At 66.6% G+C, this 18,774-nt stretch overlaps 2 protein-coding genes across 4 annotated transcripts; both read right to left on the bottom strand.

Moving 5' to 3' along the window:
- Positions 1-686: 686 nt before the first annotated feature.
- Positions 687-3,862, bottom strand: EFNA1 (ephrin A1). 2 transcript variants are annotated; one of them, XM_014889316.2, is made up of 5 exons: positions 3,744-3,862; positions 2,195-2,490; positions 2,032-2,097; positions 1,729-1,779; positions 687-1,423 (listed from the first exon to the last, which is right to left on the bottom strand). In XM_014889316.2, exons 1-5 carry the CDS (start codon positions 3,842-3,844, stop codon positions 1,305-1,307), a joined length of 633 nt encoding a protein of 210 aa, XP_014744802.1. In that variant the 5' UTR covers positions 3,845-3,862; the 3' UTR covers positions 687-1,304. The 2 variants fall into 2 exon arrangements, with proteins under 2 accessions (XP_014744802.1, XP_088037100.1); XM_088180974.1 differs by lacking the exon at positions 1,729-1,779 and having other exon boundaries at positions 1,165-1,423.
- Positions 3,863-8,219: 4,357 nt separating this feature from the next.
- On the bottom strand, positions 8,220-17,648 carry EFNA3 (ephrin A3). 2 transcript variants are annotated; one of them, XM_014889386.2, is made up of 5 exons: positions 17,471-17,648; positions 10,003-10,292; positions 9,340-9,405; positions 9,112-9,189; positions 8,220-8,975 (listed from the first exon to the last, which is right to left on the bottom strand). In XM_014889386.2, exons 1-5 carry the CDS (start codon positions 17,581-17,583, stop codon positions 8,854-8,856), a joined length of 669 nt encoding a protein of 222 aa, XP_014744872.1. In that variant the 5' UTR covers positions 17,584-17,648; the 3' UTR covers positions 8,220-8,853. The 2 variants fall into 2 exon arrangements, with proteins under 2 accessions (XP_014744872.1, XP_088037098.1); XM_088180972.1 differs by lacking the exon at positions 9,112-9,189 and having other exon boundaries at positions 17,471-17,615.
- Positions 17,649-18,774: the final 1,126 nt, after the last annotated feature.

Genomic DNA, 18,774 nt, shown 5'->3' with positions numbered 1-18,774 from the left:
TCCTCACCCCCGCCTCCTCCAGGAGTCACACATTCCTGTGACAATTCCCCAGGATCCTGCAGCCCTGGGATCCACATTTCCATGGGCTTCAAGTCCCTGTGACCCCACTGTCCCAGGGTTCCCGCAAACATCCCGGGGGTCATTCATCCCTGTGAACTCAAGATCCCACCTCTCCACAATCTCGTCTCTAGGGTCCCCCACATTTGGGTGTTAAGCATCCCTGTGACCACACAAGATCTCACCTCTCCAGGGCCCTCGCTCCCTGGGGCTCTCAATTCCAGGGGCCTCAAATCCCTGCGATCCCAGCTCCCTGAACCCACAGAGTCTCACAGCTGAGGGGTCCCACATTCCTGGGGTCACCCCGTGGTGACCTGCCCAGCCCCCGGGGCTCTGGCTCAGGCCCCTCCTCACCGCTGATAGGATTTGTCCCATCCCATGGGGTTTATCCCAGGAGCTGCTGCCCCCCACCTGGGAGCTCTCTCCAGGGCAGGGGGAGGGGCCCCCACCCTCAGGGCAGGCCTTTGTGTCACCAGATAAAGCCGGGGACAGTGCCAGCCACTGTGGCACTTCGCCACTTAACAGCCCCGTGCAAACACCAGCCAATTAATTAATTAACCAGCCCAACCCCCCACAGGGGCCAGGAGAGCCTGGCCCAGGAGGGTGGGGGAGGTCTCAGGAGCTCAGCATGGTTTTGGTTATTTATTCCCGACAATGGTATAAAAAGTCTCGTGTTAGAAAGCTGTACAAAAAGGGGTGCTGGGGGGCCCCTCCGGCACCCAGCGGAGGGGAGGGATGGGGAAGGGGTGCAGCAGGTTGAGAAGTGGGATGTTTCTCATAACCCCGCTCCCCTGGCTGCAGGGCATCTCCAGCCTGTCTGTGCGCCCCGGGCACTGATACTGGGGTTAAGTGGCCCCCTGCACCGGTGTCACCTGGCCACCCCCATGTCCCCGCCTGCAGGACACATTCCAGTTCGAGCCCACCACGGGGAGAGCCCCGAGGGTGGTGGGCAACCTCAGCTGCGGGGCAGGGGTGCCAGCCCCCTGCCCCTCTCCAGTCTGGGGCACTTCAGTCCCTCCAGCTCCAGGCTCCCTCTTGGCCTCTGGCTGCCAGGACCATCCTGGAAGGGCCAGGGAAGCCCGAAGGCTCCAGCTGCTCCAATGGCTTTGGGCCGTCCAGCCCCATAATACTGACAAATCCTTTTGTCGCCCAGATGTGCGCAGGGCAGGGCACCCGGGCCAGATGAGCAGGGACCACGGGGGTCCCCAGTGGCCACAGCCTCGGTGGGTCCAGGCACGTGGGGCAGCTCAGAGCCCCTGCGGTACCAGGAGAGGCAGGAGGAGGCTGATGAAGGTGAAGGGTCGGCTGCTGCTGCGCATGGCCGAGTTCTGCCCCACGCTCCTCAGCACGTGTGCGGCCGCATCATCTGCGGGGGGGAAAAAGAGGAGCCATCAGCAACCACCAACCCCAGAAGGCAATCTGTGCCCCAAGCCAGCAGCACATCACCCCCGCAGAGGGCAGCCTCGGTACCTCAGCCAGCTCCAGGGCCCCACAGGAGGGACAGATGAGCTTAGCCCAGTACCCCTGGCAAACCCCTGTGCCCAGGCCAGTGCCCCCCACCTGCCTCGGCCCCCCCAGAAAGGTATCTAGGCTCAGCCCGGTGCCCCCAAGATCACCCTGTCTCCCCAGAAGGGAAGCTGGCTCAGTCCCAACCCACAGTCCCCAACACACCTGCCTGGATCCTCCCTTTCTGTGTCGAGGCCGGGGCAGGCGGTGCTGGAGCTGCGGAGCAAACAGGGGGTCACGCCAGGGAAGGGCAGTACCCCAACCTTCCCAAAATCCTGTTTCACTGTGGGCTGTCCTCCTCCCCCCGCCACCAACACCTTCCCGGCCAAGCCGCGCGTGCCCACACCCCGGGCTGGCCAGGGGCCACGGCCGGGCCGTGACTCAGCGCAGCCAAGGCCACACTGGGCACCGGCGCCACGAGCGGGAAGGAGAGGACGTGGGGGGCCCTGAGGGGGTGGTGATACTCACTGCCTTTGCCTGTCACCGTCACCTTCAGCTTCAGGCAGGCTTCACCGTGGTGGTGGATGGGCTTGGCTGTGAAGGGAGAGGCAGGTTAGGTAGGGATGGGGGGAGCCCGATGGCGGATTCCCTGCAGTACCTCAGAGCCCCCCCGCCGCCTCCCAGCACTCACAGATGTAGTAGTAGCTGTGCCCCTCCCTGAACTCCTTGCCCAGCGTGAAGGGAGTGAAGCGCTGGAACTTTTCTGAGAACTTCTCGGGGCCGTGCAGGGCGCTGGGCTTGTCGCATTCCCAGCGGATCTGCTCCTTGGAGCTAGGCTTGCAGGCCTGGTACTCCTCCAGCTCCACCAGATACAGGGTGTAGCGCTCCATGGCCCGAGGGTCCACGCTGCCCTCCTCGTAGTGGGGGCAGATAATGTCCAGGTAGTCATTGAGACGAACCTCCACCGTGTAGTCACTCCACAGAAACCTGTGGCAGAAGGGTGGGCAGGGGGGTCAGCTCTGGGTTAGGGGTCTTACTTGCACCCCCAAATCCCCCACACCAGGGGGGCAGCACCCTGCCCACGGCAGCGCTGGGGTTGGGCACCCTTGGGTCCACCCTTCCCTATGCTGAGTCTTGCAGCACCTGGAATAGCTTTGAGAGGACAACCCCCACCCCTTCACTCTCCCTCCGGCTTGGCCCCCCGGCAGTGAGTGGTGAGCGCACCCCATTTCCCAGCGCTTCCCAAGAGCCAGGGAGCAGGGAGGGGACCCGCTGGGACGCGCACCCTGCCCGCACCCTGCCCGGCCCAGCGCTGCCGAGCAGGAGGCGTCGCGGCTCTCGCCGTGGGGCAGCCAGCGCGGCTCCAGCTGCGCCCCACACCCCAGCCGGGGGGGGCACGCTAGAGGCCTCCACAGGGTCCCCACCTCGCCGGCTGTGGTGGCCTCGAGAGGGCACAGCCACCCACGGGGGGCACCCCCTGCTCCCCAAACGCTGCGGGGGGACACGGAGGACACGGCCCTACCACCTAGGGGAGTCCTACACTCGTGGGGGACACGGCCTAGGGAGGGGGGAGAACCCCCACAACTTGGGGAGGGAGTGACTTAAGCCCAGGGAAGGGGGGGAAGCTCCACATCTCCCCACGGGTGCCTAAGTGTGGGGCACCCCTAGAGCCTGGAGGTCTTGAGAGTGGGGGGGGGGGGGGGGGGGGGGCGGGGGGCTCCCCGAAAGCCAAGGGGAACACCTGAGAGAGGTCATGCCCTGGGGGGGGGCACCTCTACAACCAGGGGGAGTCACGGCTCCGGACGGAGGGAACCCCTAGAACCTGTGGGGCTGTTGCTAGACATGGGGTCACCCCGCAACCCCAGCGGCCGGTGAGCGGGGGGGGGCCTCGATCCAGGTCTACCCCCCCGCACATCCTGCCCCGTGTTTGTCAACACGGTCCCCGGGGCCGGCGCCGGGGTTGGCGCCGCGCCCCCCCGCGGGAAGGAAGCGGCCCCTTCGCACGGCCCTGGGAACGGAAAGGCCCCCCCGGGCGCACCTGGACCGGCCCCGCCGCCCCCCGCACGGCCCCGCCGGCCCCGCACCGAGCTCCGCACCGGCCCCACCACCTCGTTCCACCGCCCGCCCCGCACAAAGGCCGCCGGGGAGCGGAACGGCGCCGCCCGCGCCCTCGGGGCGGCCGGTCCCGGTCCCGGTGTGTGTTTACGGGGGGGTCCCGGAGGGAGGCGGGGGTCACTCACCGGGGGTTGGAGCTGTTCCAGAACACCGTGTGCCGCTCGGCCGCCACTGCCCAGCACAGCCCTAGCCCCAGCAGGGCCAGGGGCACCCCCGGCTGCCCCATCGCTCCGCGGGCGCTGCGCTCCACGGGCGGCCCCTCGCCCGCCCCCGCCTTAAGTACGGCCCCACCGCCGCCCCGCCTCCGCCACCGCCCCGCGCTCGCACAACAACACACGGGACGAGGTGGGGGGGGAGACGACACACAGACGACACACCCCCCACTGGTATCGACCAGGGGGACGCAAACCACCCCCACGCCGAGAGCGGCCCTAGGAGGGACACAAATACACTTCCCCCATACACCGGGACTGGGCTGGGGGTCGCAAACCCCCACCCCCCTACCGGGAACGGCACCGGGCAAGGGGACACATTGGTCACAGCGACGTGGTCCCCCTACATACAGCATCACACCTTCACCCCGCGCTCCGGGTCCGCCCCGCCTCGATGCACACACACCATCCCCCCACACGGGACGGGCACAGAGCAGGGGCATCCCCCCACAAGTGACCCACAGCAGGTAGGGACTCCACACAGACACCGGCACGGCGTGGGGGGCAGGTCCCCATGGTCCCAGCTGCCCCATGGCAGCTCCCACCGCCCATGGTCCCGCGTGGGGTCACCTTCACTGGAGGGCAGTCCGGGCTGATCCCCAGAGAGTCACCTCGGGGGCCCAGGGAGGAGTGAAACCTCCTTACTGGGAGGTCTGGCTGAGGGTGTGGGGTGGGAGCTGTAGGTGCACACTGGGGGACTGTGGGTGCAGGACAGGGGGCTGTGGCTGCACACTGGGGGGCTGTGGGTGCAGGAGGGAGCTGTAGGTGCAGGATGGGGGCTGTGGCTGCACACTGGGGGGCTGTAAGTGCAGGACTGGGGGCTGTAGGTGCAGAGGGAGAGCTGTGAGTGTAGGATGGGGGGCTGTGGGTACAGATGGGGGGCTGTGGGTGCAGGACGGGGCTGTAGGTGCAGGATGGGGGCTGTAGGTGCAGAGGCAGAGCTGTGAGTGCAGGAGGGAGCTGGGGGTGCAGGACAGGGGGCTGTGGGTGCAGGATGGGTGCTGTGAGTACAGGACGGAGGGCTGTGGGTACAGGAGAGAGCTGTGGGTGCAGGACAGGGGGCTGTGGGTGCAGGATAGGGGGGCTGTGGGTGCAGGACAAGGGGCTGTGGGTGCAGAATGGGGGGGCTGTGAGTGCAGAGAGGGGTCTGTGGGTGCAGGATGGAGGGCTGTAGGCACAGAGCCGGGGTGGGCACAGCGGGCATGCCGCCACTGCCTGGCGGGAGCGCGGTGCCTCGCTGTCGGCTCCCATTTGCTCTGACATGGATCCATCCGTGTCCTGGACAGCGGGCGACGCTTCGCCGCGTGTTGTGAAGCGATAACTCAGCCGCATTTGCAAAACAACTTTCCTCTTGTTTATTCCATAATGATCCATTGATTGTGGGTAATGTTGCATGCCCTGTGCCGCAGCGGGCGCGGAGCTCTCCCCTGGCACGCGGCGGGGGCTCCGGCAGGCGCCTGCACGGCAACCTGAGAGCGCCTGTGGCTCCGGCAGCCAAGGCATCCTACGGGCCCAGGCCGTGGGGCTGGGTGCCCCACATCCCACCCACATCCCTCCTGCATCCTGCACATCCCAGCCTCTCTCCCCACACCCTCGCTCCCAGGGAGGGGGACCAGCTGCTTTGCTCTCATGCTCCCTGGTTGTGGCCAGGCCTGACATCATCCATAATGACAGTGCAAGGCCTCTGTTCCTGGGATGCCGGCGTTGCCGTGGCTTGTACAAGGGAGCACCTCCCGGGAACACCCCTGGGATGCCAGAGCTGGAGCACGGCACATGTAGGCCACGGGGATGGGTGGTGGGAACCAATCCCAGGGTCCCTGCATTGCCCTGATACTGCCCCCTCCACCTCAGGGACAGACTGGGGAACCAAGGCAGGGAGCAGTGATGGGGGAGGGTTGGGCAGCCCCTGGTGCTTGAGCTTTGTGCTGGGCCTGGGCATAATGAGCCTCTCGTGGCACTCCTGAGGCACTGGGATGTGGTACCCAACTCCATTGGCCAAGGGGCTCCCCTGTCCCATCTGCCATGGCCCCAGCCCTGGAGCAGGGCCACCAGGACACAGGATAAGGGCTGGGAGTGAGGCCACATAGACGCACCAAGACCCACTGTCACCACCATGCCTGGCCCAGAACACTGGTGGAGAACCAGGAGTGGAAAGACAAGCTCATGTCCCCTACTGGAGGACAAGTTGGGGCTAGACGTGCCCCACTACCTCCCTTGGGGCACAGTGGTGGGGCACAGGGTGGGCAGCACCCTGGGTAGGGTGGGTGCCCTCCTACAGTGGCACCGGGGGTGCCAGTGGTGGTGTGCACACGGTGCACATGGTCATGGTCACGGCCCCTGGGGGAAGGTGACAATGAGCTGGGATTGGTGCCTGTGGCGGGACAAAGGTGAACAATTTCGTGCTGTAAACATCGTTGCTGCTCCGCGTGGGGCAGGTGGGGCGGCCAGAGGCCGCCAAACTCGTGACAAAGTGTTTATGGTTTCTCGGCTGGGGACACCCGGGAGTGCCCGGCCACTGGCTGGCTGACGTCACCGTGCAAGGCTGGGGGAGGAAGAGGAGCCGTCCAGTTTGTGGCCGGGAGCGAAGGCCACGGTGACGTGCAGTGCCAGTGCGTGCAGCCTGGCAGGTAGGCATGGCAGGTAGGCATGGCCTGATGCCAGCCTGGTGGGGGTAGAGCTGCAGCCTCAGGGCTGTCCAGCTGTGCCAGATCCCCATGCCTTTGGCCAGAGAGCCCTGACTGGGCAAGGGAGCTGCCCTGAGGTGAGGCAGAGCCTCGTGCCACACGGCTGCTCCTGGCACACATTCCCTGCCTGGATCTGCTGCCAAGGCTGTGAAACCCCAAAGTACCCAAGGGGCACCCAAGCCTCAGCACTGGGGTCCCAACAAGGTGGGACTTGGGGCAGCTGGGCTTGGGAATCCCCTCCAAAAGCACCACAGAAGACTCCTGGTGGGTCCAGGCTGTCCCGCTGTGCTCAGCCTCAGGCACAGACCTGAAGCAGACCTGAGCCAGGTGGCCAGGGCCCGCTGAGCCATCGGTGGTGCCACACATGCACAAGAAGCAGTGCCAAGGTCGAGGCAAATGGCAGGAGGGATCCTGCAGGCAGAGCTCTTTGTGCCAGGGCAGTGACTCCAGCTCTTGCACCCCCCCAGGGCACTGGCCACCTAAATGATGTCAGGCTCACTGTGCCACGTGCCACCAGCAGGGCACCACACTGGGACAGGTGCTGTGGCCAGTCCCTGGCAATCAGCACCCGGCCGGATATGGCCCTTGGCAGCGGCAGTGGTGCTGCCCCAGCCACACCGTGCCCACCCTGCCCTGCGTCAGCAGAGAGCTGCCAGTGGCACCTCAAGACCCCGCGGTGGGGGGGTCCATGGCAGGGATCTCAGCCCCACGTCGGGCCAGGCCTGTCGGAGCGCGGGGGGAGCGTGGGGAATCCAGCGCCTGCTGGGAGGGCTGCCAGGACCCGTCTGACGGGTTCGTCGGCTCTTCCCGCACCCGGACAAGCCCGGGCCGGCGGGACACCCAGCCACCGCCCAGCAGCGCCTGCTGGGTGGGGGAGAGCGGCTGTCCTGCTCTCTGCGGCTGTGAGGACCCCCTTCCCTAGGAATCCACACCGGGAGCGGGGCGGCAGCTCTCCCTGTGGGGAGAGTGGCTGGCCCCCTCCCTGGGGGCACTGGGACCTCCCAGCCCTGCAGAGTGTAGGGTCAGGAGCCCACGGCTACTCCCCTGTGTCTGTGGGGGCTGTGGGGGTCTGGGTGCCTCAGCAACACCCCCCTTTAGATGAGACTCCCTCCCTAGGCACAACCCAGCCCCCACATCCCCTTGGCTGGAGGCGCTGGAGGGGGGGATGACGGCGTCCCCCATCCCGCAGGAGCGTGCGCCAGATGCCCCCAAAACAGGCAGGAGCCGGCATGCCCGGCAGAGCCAGACGCGCCGGGGGGGGTGATGCTGGAGTTCCCATGGGGCTGCCAGCACCCCATGTCTGCTCACTGTGCAGCCCAGTGAGGATGGCAAGGAAGGCTCTCCTGCCCCCGCTGCTGCCAAATTCCACGCCAGCACCCCCAGGGCTGTGTGCCAAGGGCCCCCCGCGCTGCCCTTACCTTCAAGAGCTCCTGCTGTCCACGCTGCATTCCAGTGGGAAGCACCGGGTCCCTGCCAGATGCTTCCTGTCAGGGCTGGGGGGTCGATGGGAGCAGAGCCAACGGTGGGGAGCACCCTGCATCCTCCTGCCAGCGGTACCGAGCCCGTGGCTGGAGTTGCCGTGCCTGGCAAGGCGGGTGGCACGGTGGTCAGCCCTCTCCTGAGCGCCTGTCCGGGCAGGAAGCCCCTCCGGGAGGGCCAGAGCCCCTCCGAGGGCTGGAAGTGCTGCATGCCACCATGACAGGGATCCCTTTTTTTATCCTTTTATTATTTTTTTTTATAGACTAAGAGCAGAATATGAAAATCACCAGCCAAAGCACTTGAAAAAAAGATCGAGAATGTTTTTTTTTTGTTTTGTTTTCCCCCAAAAAGTGTCTGTGCGTTTGCATAGGTCGGGTCTTCACGGAAGACGAGGAAAATCCAACACGTTCGACTATGTACAAGCCAGCCCGGGGCCGGCGCCGCTGCCTATGGTACAGTATAGATATATCTCTGTAGTCGCTCTCTGTACAGTATGTATAGATCTATATGGGTATGTACAGACTGCCCGGCCATGGGGGTCCCTGCTCACATCGGGCTCCCCCCAGCCACGGGGCACCGGGGGGGCTGCGGGCAGGACCCCTCGCCCCGGGATGGTGTCGGCGGGAGGTGCAGCGCGCCCAGCCTCATCCCTGCGGACGTGGCCGTGTCATCCTCTGGCGGGATGGGAGGCGAGTCCAGCCGGATCGGTGCTTGCCATGATCCCTGCCCCGCGGGGCGGCTCTCCGGGCAGGGGGAGGTGCTCTCCCGGCGGTTCCCCGCTGGCTCTCACGAGGGGCAGCAGGTCGGGGGGGCCCCATTCGGCAGAGCGGCTCTGGCCGGGCCCCCGCGGGCGCCGGGAGCTACGAGGCCAACAGCGTCATGAGGAAGAGAGCGGCAGCCACGGCCAGGGGCAAGTGTTCCCGCTTGGGGCTGGTGCCGCTGATGCTCTTCTCCAGCTTCGGCATCTCCGGGTTGAAGTTTTCTGTGGGGAGGAGCGAGAGGGTGAGGAGGGCAGCGGGGCGGCCCCGAACCCCCACCCCGTAGCTGGGGCTGCCCCAGGGGCGGCGGCGGGGGGCGGGGACACGGCGCTGTGGGGCCGGGGGCTGTGCCTGACTCACCCAGGTCCTCGATCTTCACCTCAGGCCGCAGGGTGAACTGGGGCAGGGTGGGCGCCAGCTTCTCCCCGGAGTGCGACGCTGTGGAGGGAGAGAGGGTCGGGGGTCATGCTTCCTGGATGCCCTGCACCGCAGCCCCCCCTATCCCCCCAGGAGGGATGGGGGACCCACCGGCCAGCCTCGCCGCCCCCGCTCGCCCACAGCCCCCGGGATTGGCACGGAGGTACTTACTGGAGGCACAGCAGACAAACACCTTCATCTTCAGGCAGGCCCGGCGGTGGTTGTGTGTCGGCGTGGCTGCAAGGCAAGAGCGTGCTGAGAGGGAGTCCATGGCAGTGACCCCAACCCCAAGCACCCCGAGGCTTGGTGGGTCTGGGCAGAGGGGCGTCTGGTCCTGCCCAGGGGTGTGCTCTGGGCTGGGGGAATGCAGCAGCACCCCAAATCCTGCTCCAATGCCCTGTACCAGCGCCCCAGCTCTGAACCCTCAGCCCCTACATCCCAAACTGACACCAGGATCTGGCACCCACACTGCAATCCTGCAGCAGTAGCCCCTGAACACTGATCCTGCATCAGCATCCTGCATCCTACATCATCATCCCCCAGCACCCCATCATGCACTGGCAGCCCCATCCACACGCCCAACCTTCTCCCCATCTTCCCCTACATCCTTATGTGTTCCACGCATCATGTAACCCCCCCACCCCCTTGTTTCTTCAACTCCTTCCAGAGCTCCAGGTGCCCACTCTTAGGGGGGGAAACAGCTGCCTAATTTTGGGGGAACCAGCCAAGGGGGTTCTCCCTGGGGACGGAGAAGGGCCCAACTGGGATAGGACCTGAGGGGACCCATCTGGGGTTGGGGGCTGTGCGGGGGTCCCCCCCTGGCGCCCCACGTACATATGTAGTAGTACTCCTGCCCCGCACGGAACTCGTAGCCCAGTGAGAAGGCGCTGTAGCGCTGGAACTTCTCCGAGAACTTGATGGGGCTGTGGGGCGCGTGGGGCCGGTTGCACTCCCAGCGCTTGAAGCCCTGGCTGGTGTTGCAGGTGCGGTACCCCTCCGCATTCACCATGTACAGCACGTACTGCTCCAGCCGGTGCTCGGGCACCGAGGCGTTGTAGTGCGGGCAGTAGATGTCCAGGTAATCGTTGACATTCACCTGCACCGTGTAGCCCTCCCGCCGCAGGCTGCAAGGGAAAGAAGGGACGGGAGGTCAGGGACACGCCCTGAACCTCCCCAAACTCTTCCCGTCCTCCAAGGAGACCCAGAGGTTGGACGAGGGGCAGGTTGCAGTGAAGGCTGCAACTCTGGGAACAGTGGTACCCCCTGTTCAACCTCTGTCTGGAGCCCCCGACACTGTGGGACCCCTGCACAACCTGAGCCTCATGTACCCGTGGAGCAGAATCACCATTCTGGAGGGCACGGGCGGACCGGGGGGTGGGGACAGGCGCTGCTGGGGACGGGTGTCAAGCCACATGCACAGGTGGGATGGGTAAGAGCACGGGCGTACGAGACGGTGCTTCTGTGTCTGTCATGAGCGTGCCGACAGCCTCAAAGAGGAGACGATGGACAGACAGACCCAGAAGGGCATCAGGTCCCTACAGGCACCAGGGTCTTCACAGGACACAGTCCGTGGGTGTGCGGGGGCATTCCTCGGCATTCCCCATTTCCAGCAGCCTGGAGCCTGCCCACCGCTGCCGCCCACCACGGCCCCGGCACGCGCCGCAGCTCGGAGCCAGGATTTCTCACCCTGCTCTGGCTAATCCCGTTAGTTCGTTAATGCCGTAAAGGGTGGCCCTGGGGGAGCCTCATTTACATTGATTAGGAGCAGCAATCCCCTCAGATCCACTCAGGAGAGGCTCCGCTGGCTCCTAATCCGCGCCCGACGGAAATCCCGGCCGCGGTAATCCTCGCCGCCGCGCTGACCCGCTGCTCCTGCCAATTAATTACCACCCGGCGCTGGCTCGGCACCGAGCCGCCGCGGCGGCACCGGACCCTGACCGGACCACGCTCCGCCGCCCGCTTCAGCGCTGCCCCGGGGATCTCTGGCCCGCATCCCGCAGGACATGGACCGCAGCATCCCGGCACAGCTCCCCTGTGGAGCTCCAGCTCACGGCGCATCGCTCTGGATCACAGCCTTTTTCCCACCTCCCAGGGCAAGCTCCAGACCGTGAGCCCCCAAAGCATCACTCCAGGTCTCCTTGGCTTTGGTGGGGGGGTTTCTCCACCCCTCCTGGAGCCGAGCGGCTCCCTGGGTCTCCCCGGCAGGGCTGGGCAGGCAGCGGGCAGGGCTGCGCGTGCAGACGCCCCACCCTGCACCATCGCCCCCGGCGCTGTTTGAGGAGCCCCGGCACTCCGCCAGCGCCCGCGGCTCCCGGAGCCGAGCGTCGGAGACAGAACCGTAACGGGACGCGGTGTCGGGCGGCAAAGGGGGACCCAAGAAGCGCCGCCTCCGGCACCGGGGGGCAACAGGGGAGGCTGACGGCAGAAGTCATCACCCGTGGGACAGGGAGCGCAGCCCCACGCGGCCCCTCCCTCGCTGCGCAGCCGCTATTCCGCAGCCCATCCCGGCACCCGCCGGCAACTGCTCCGCCGGGAAGGTGCTGAGGCAGCCACCCTTGCTGAGCGGGCGCCGGGACCTTTCATCTTCCCCCTTTGATGTGGTGGGAAGGGGGGTGGGGGGAGAAAAAGCCTTGTTATTAAAGAAATGGCCCCAAGGAGAAAATTGCAATTAACTCCACGCGGGACGCAGAGCTGGGACGCCAGCGTACCCCAATACCAGCTGCCCCACACCGGGGCAGGCACCGGCAGCCGGGGCTCCCCGCGACCGGGCCGTGGCTGTGCCATGGGACAGAGGGACTAGAGGAAGCCTCACAAGTGACACTCTGTCATGGGGTGCTGGGGAGCAGTAATCCCCCATTCCCTTGTGGCACCCAGCGCCGAGGCACAGTCCCCTGGGACCCCACACTGGGGCTCGTTAAGCCACGGCTCATTAAGAAGTGTGGCTGCTGATAAACAGCCTCACTAACGAGGCACCAAAATTTCTCATGGGCTGGGGGGACACCAGCACCCATGGCAGGGTACAGGAGCCCCAGGTGGTGTGGCATGGGCCCTCTGGAAGTGAATCCCACTGGCATTGCCAGCTGCCATGGCATGCCGGGAGCCCACCAGGCATCATCATAAACTGGGAGGGGCTGGGCAATGGCCTCATACGGGAAGAGCTACAGGGCCACCACAGCCCGAGGCACATCCAGGCAACCCTGGTAGAAGCTTTGGCCACAACACTGTCCCTGCCATGCTTGGCTTCTGCACAGTCACTGCAGATCAGCACCTCACGCAGCTAGATACCCCCAAATCTGGCAGCCCCCTCAGCGCAATGATCCAAGTGCTCCAAGATCTGCTGACAGCATCATCCAGGGAGCCCTTGGGCCTTGGTTTGGGGTGGAGGGGCAGGAACAGGCACACTGAGAGAGGAGCTCTGCCTCCTTTCTCACCAGCACCCATCCTAGAGCAGGCATGGGCTGCTTGGTTCCTGCCAACTCCACAGCTATCGGGAAGCACCAGCAACCTGGGCTGGGCTGGAGCCTCGATACCCCAGACTCCAGCAGCCATGGCATGGCCGGTGGGGATGGTGGGCTCTGGCAGTGCCCGAAGGGTTAAGTGCGTGAGGAGAACGGGCAGCATCACTTCTGCACGACTGCGTTTGTAGAGCAGGGCTTGGTGAGGCAGTGGTACCTTCCAGCAGCCTGTCATGCTGGGCAGATGGATGTCCCCTGGCAGCACCGGCCCTGGGCTCATTGCCCACGGGCCTCGCACCGGAGGGACCCTGGAAGGACCCCGGTTACCTGGCACGCCGCAGCCACCGGTGAGCTGGGCGGCTGCTCCGCTCCCATCTGCTGCCATAAATCCGGCTGCGTGCCGCACGCTGGCTCCCACACTGCTGGGGAGCGCCTGGTGCACTGCAGCACGCCCCGGCAGCAGTGGCACGGCGGGGACCAGACCTCTGTCTGGACCCCCACACTTCGGAGAATCATTCCCATGGTGCTGGAGATGCTTGGAGGGCAGCAGGGCCAGAGCTGGGCTCAGCACCCCACATTGGTGGTGCCAGTGGTGAGGAGCAGGGCAATGCGGAGTGTCCTCGATGTGGTGACAGCACGCTGCCCTCCAGCACTGGACAGCCCCCAGCACAGCCAAGCTCTTTGTTTGACTCCAGCAGCTTCGTCCTTTTGGCGCATCCGGGGCCCATCCATCACCCGGGGAACAAAAAAGTGCCATTGATTTACGAGTCCCCTTCCCGTCACCCCGCACCACAGCGAGAGGCAAAGGCGCATCGACCACGGAGGCCGGTCCTACCCCAACGGACGGAGGGACGGACGGACAGACCGCCCGTCCGCTCGCACCCACCGCTCCGCCGCAGGGGAGATGGGGGGCTCAGCGCGGCCCCCCCGTGCCAGCCCTCCCCACGCAGCCAGCGCTGCACAGTCACGGCGCCCAGACGGCCACGCACACGCGCGCTGGCTCGGCAGACAGCGCCTGCGACGCAGCCCACGCACGCGGGTGGCACCGAGCCACAGCACAGCCCCCCCGGCCTCGCCTGGCGCAGCCGCAAGGCGCGGGCGCTAAAGGCATCGCCGGCACACGGTGTCCCCAGGGCCACCTCCCTGCGTGGGGAATTGGGGCTCCGGGGGGTGGGGCGGGGGGGGAGGGGGGGGAGGTGGGGGCTGCTCCCCACGTGGAGGGACCGAGGTGTCACCGGGCAGCACCGGCGTGAGAGGTACAGCCGTCCCCGAGCAGCCCGGGACTCCAGCACCACCCTACAGGTGCCCCTACCACCCCCGTCACTATCGACGGCCATACAATCCCTGTAATCCCAGCTAAAGCCGGCACCTTCCCGTGTTGCTAACAAGATCAATGAGATTTCTAATTGGGTTTTAATTAAACCATCAATCTGCAACCGGTGACTCAATTACCAGCCCGGGCAGGAGCAGGTGGCCCCGGCCCTGTTGCACCCCGACACCGCTGCCGCTTCTCCCACGGGAACGCCGTCCGTGCTGCCGGGGCTCGGTGCCGCCCAGCACCGTGACTCACGGGGCACGGCAAGCTCTGCCCATGGGCACCCGCTCCTGCCAGAGCTGTGGCGTGGATGGATGGGTGGCTGGGGTTTCTGGGTGCCCTGGGACCAGTCTGGAGGGCAGAGCCATGGGGTGAGGGCTGGCTGAGCCCCCAGCCAGGCTAGGGATGCCAAAGGTGGTGTCACCGGCGCTGTGCCTACATTCAGCTCCACAAGTGGGCACGGAACTGCCCCTGCTTGGGCACAACTGCCCTGCACCTTACAGCACCTCCTGCTGGATGCCCCTAAACCTGCGGGTCCCTCCTGCTGCGGGTGCCAGTGGATGGGATGGGGGGAATCCAGCCAGACACAGCCCTGCTGTTTGGGTCTGGCTATTGCAGAGGTGCCTGGGCCCCTCCAGACCTGCTCTGCAGGGATGTGGCTCCTCTCCTGTGTGAGATCCTCCCCGGCGAGCCTGCTCTGCACTGAGACTTTCCAGAGCCCACTCCAGCCCTCTCCAGAGCCCACTCCAACCCTCTCCAGAGCCCACTCCAGCCCTCGTTGCCTGCGACACAGCCTCGGCCAGATAAAAGCCACCATGAAGATGTGAGCGTGGTGGCAATGCCAGTGCTGGGAGGAGCTGCATGAACTGGGCGCCTGCACAAAGTGCCAGACCCTCCCTGCACACAGGTGGGCACCAGCACCCTGTGTACTCCTGTCTCACAGCATCCCCTGCTCTGCCCCCTCCATGGCACCCAGTGCCCTCAGTACGAGCATCCTCAGGCCCCACACAGGGGTCAGTGGCACAGTGTGGTACATCCCAACCTGCTCTGGGGTCATTCTTGGGGTGCAGCAGTTTCGGGAGCGCAGGCCATATCTGTATCCATGAACAAGGACAAATTGCTGTCCCCATCTTGTCACCTGGGACACCCAGCACGGAGATAGTCTCCAGCATGCCAGGGTCCAGCTTGTCTGGGGACACTCCAGGAACCCCTGACCCTGCTCAAGGAGTCACCCCAGGATCACAGGCCCCCAAAAGCTACTGCTGGGTGGACATGACTGTCCTGCACTTTTGTCCCATGCCACCAGGCCTATTCCTGGCAGGACTGGGGAGTGGAAGGCAAGGAGGAGTCCAGGGTCATCCCACACCCCCAGGGCTTGCTGGCTGCCACCAGTAGCGGTGATGAGACAGACAGATGGAATGCACATCTGGACCAACAACCAGGCTGACCAGGAGCAGGATCTGAGGATCTCACCTTCACACCTCCCCTGGGCTTTGCCAACACACCCCAAACCCACCGCATGAGGGGTGCTCTGCCTACTTGGTGACCCTTCCTGGCCTCCTGGCACCCGCAGCCATTCCTTGAGTGGCCAAGGGGCCGAGCTGCCACCACCTCCCTGCTTCCCAAGGCACCATCGGGACCACAGTGGGCTCCATGGGCTGCTCCCTGCTCCATGGGTTGCCCCTTGCCCTGTCGTCCTGCTGAGGGCAGCAACAAGAGTACCCAGGGTAGCATGGCAGGAGACACAATAAATTCGTGGGGTGGCTGACACAGCCCCCAAGGAGTGGCCACAGCCAACCACACACCTCCTCCCCAGAGAGCCCTGCAGGGCCGTGCTGGGCTTGTTTATGACTCCGCTTGCAGCAGGGTTGCTGGGATTTGCAGGCTGCGGCCCAGGGAGCCTAATTCCCCCCATAATTTATCTAATCCAGACACTTTGCCGTGCGGCTATAATTGCGTCCGAGCTGCCGCACTGCCTAACAATAAATATCAGCTCCGGAGTCCCTGGGACACGGCTCTGCCGCAGCCGCCCCCACCGCGCCGCCCATGCCCTGAGCCGGACGCTCACGGCCGCGCCAGACACGCCTGCGCAGGGGGTGCGGGCATCTGGCTGCGACACCCCCGGCTTGGCATGGCCCGAGCACCTCCGGCCCCCCCTCCGCCCCGTCCCTCGAGAGGCGCCGGGGCAGCAGCAGGTCATGGTGGTGATGGGGTGGGGACCCTCAGTCACGGAGAGGTGAAGGTAGGGGTGGTACCACCCGCCGACGTCGTGGCAATGTCACGGTGTGGGGATGAGGCTGGGGGTGAAGGGGGTCCGGCCGGAGCAGGGGGGTGCAGGGGGATGCCGAGCGTGGCAGGGCGAGCACAGCACCTCGCCATTGTGCTGCGCCTCGGCACGTCGCACACACGCACGATTTATGGGGCCCGAGCTTCCGCCTGGCGACACAATCTCAATGGCAAGGAAGGGGGCTGTCGGGGCTGCTCCCACCCTGCACAAAGGGGTGTGGGATGGGGGGAGCCCAGGACAGCCCCTGCACCGACGGGCACCAGAGGATGCTCTGGCTGGATGCATGTCCCCGCCACACCCCTGGGTACTCGCACCAGCGAGGGATGGAGAGGTGGGCGATGGCAGAGGGCGCAGATCCCCGTGTAGGGGGCAGTGGACTCGCCACAGGCACGTAGCCCCCTTCTTTGCCGGGAGGGTCCAGCCCAGACCGTCCCCAAGGCACATCCGCTCTCAGTTTGGGTGCGCCAGCGAGGGCAGAGGCAGCCCCGGCGCAGGGTGTGAGGGAGGGGCTGAGTGTCCAAGGCCACCGACCCCCGACTGCTCTGCTCCCGCTGGCCACTCCCACCCTCCGCTCTCACCCCCCCACTGTCCCCGCAGCTCCGGGAGCCACCGCTGCCGCCCCGGGGGTGCCACTGCTGCCGGCCAAAGGCGGTGGGGGGCGGCAGGCACCTGTCGGGCCCCCCCGCCTCCGCCGCGCCGCCGGTGCCGCTCCCGCACCCAGACATGCGGGGGGCGCGACTGGCGGGGGGAGCGGGACCCCTGCCCTTCCCGGCGCGCCGGGAGGTGGATGCCTGGGGAAGCCAGACTCTTCTCGCTGCCCCTCGTGGGTCAGCGGTGGCGGGGGGAGCTCTTCCCCCGGTGCCCACGACCCCGTCGCGCCCGCACCGGGAGCCGCCGAGCCCCGCCCGGCAGCGCGGCCACGGGGACACGAACCGGCCGGGAGGCTGCCTCCCTCCCGCCGCCGCGATCCCTGCCTTCACGGGCAGGGCGAGGGGCACCGGGGGCACCGGGGGCACCGGCACCCGGGGCCCGGCAGCCCCGCCCGCACGAGGGCGCCGCGAGGAGACCGGCACCGAGGGTCCCGCAGTCGCGGTGTCGCCCGCCGCCCCCAGCGCATCCTTCAGCGCGATCCCCGCCGTGTCGCCGCCGCGTCCTTCCCGGCGGCGCCCCCCACCCCGCGCGGCCCCGGGGACATTCCCCCCCCCACCTCCCGGTGCGGGTCCCGGCGCCCCCGCCCGCACTCACTGCGGGTTGGAGCTGTTCCAGTGCACGGCGTGCCGGTTGCCCAGGGCCCCCGGCGGCCCCCGGCCCGGTAGCAGCAGCAGCAGCGGGAGCAGGGGCAGGAGCCCAGCCGCCATCCTGCCGCCGCCCGAGCCCGCCGCGATCCCGGGGAATGGAGGGAGAACCGAGCCCGAGCCGCCCGCGCCCCGCGGCCCCGGCGCCCAGCTCCGCCCCGCGCGCTCCCGCCGCCGCCGCGCCCCCCGCGCGCGCTCCCGTCGCCTCCCCGGGCCCGCCCGCCCCGGCACCGGCTCGGCACCGGCACCAGGCTCGGGCTGCGGGTCCCCGCGGGTGGAGACACCAGGGTCGGGTCCCAGGAGGATCAGGTGCCACCGGAATCTCACCAGGACCCCATGGGTGGGGGCACCTGCTGACATTGGGGTCTCTCTGGGACCCTTGTGGGTGGACTCACATGTAGGTGCACCCATGCCTCTCCCAGTGGGATCAGGTGCCACTGGGGTCTCCCTGGGACACCTGCAGGTGGGGGGCATCAGGACCCACCGCTATTGGGGTCTCCCTGGCTGGGAGCTCTGGGCCTGGAGGCAGCAGCCCCTGTGGGTCTGTGTTGCTGAGGGAGCCGTGGGTGGGGGGTCAGAGGGTCCTCATGCTGTGCCATGGGGGTCACACATATTTGCAGAGGGGTTTGGCTGCCCTGGAGGCACAGGAATGGGTGGGAGGGTGTGTGCCCACATACCAGGACAGCCTGGCTACCAAGGAACACAGTCACAGTGCCAGGCTGTGCCGCCTGCCCTGACCTCCCTCAGGAACCAGCACTTGGCCAAGTGCCCACCACACGGCCAAGCCCTTGTTCTTCCCACACCCCAAGGGTTCGTGGAGTGGAGGTCCCTGGGGGGAGCCATGGGGGCTGTGGGTGCTCCCCTAAGCGCTGGTCCCTGCCACCCATGTGGGGATTGAGCTGAGTGCCAGCTCCCACTGCCTGTCCCCAGCGAGATCCCTTAGCAACTGGCGTGCAGCACCGCCCGGCAGAGCCGAGTGCCAGGCGATGGCACCCTGGCACATGTGCACACACACGGGCATGCTCGCACCGGCGCGGGCACACGCAGCTCAGCGGGCACACGCAGCTCAGCGGGCACACGCAGCTCGCCCCCAGCTCCCACGTGGGGCCACGCCGAGCGCGTGCACAGCACCACTGCCGGCCCAGCAGCCTCTGCCCCAGCAATGCTGGTGTCGTGCATCACCTGGAGCTTTGGCAGCCTGAGGAGCTTGTGAATGAAACCAGGAGGCTTCCGAAACCGTGGCTGGGCTTGCTG

Source organism: Sturnus vulgaris, chromosome 31 (genome assembly GCF_052056855.1).
Source record: "Sturnus vulgaris isolate bStuVul1 chromosome 31, bStuVul1.hap1, whole genome shotgun sequence".
NCBI classification, from domain to species: domain Eukaryota; kingdom Metazoa; phylum Chordata; class Aves; order Passeriformes; family Sturnidae; genus Sturnus; species Sturnus vulgaris.
Note: the sequence above shows the minus strand (reverse complement) of the source record. Positions and strands in the feature narration are given on the sequence as shown.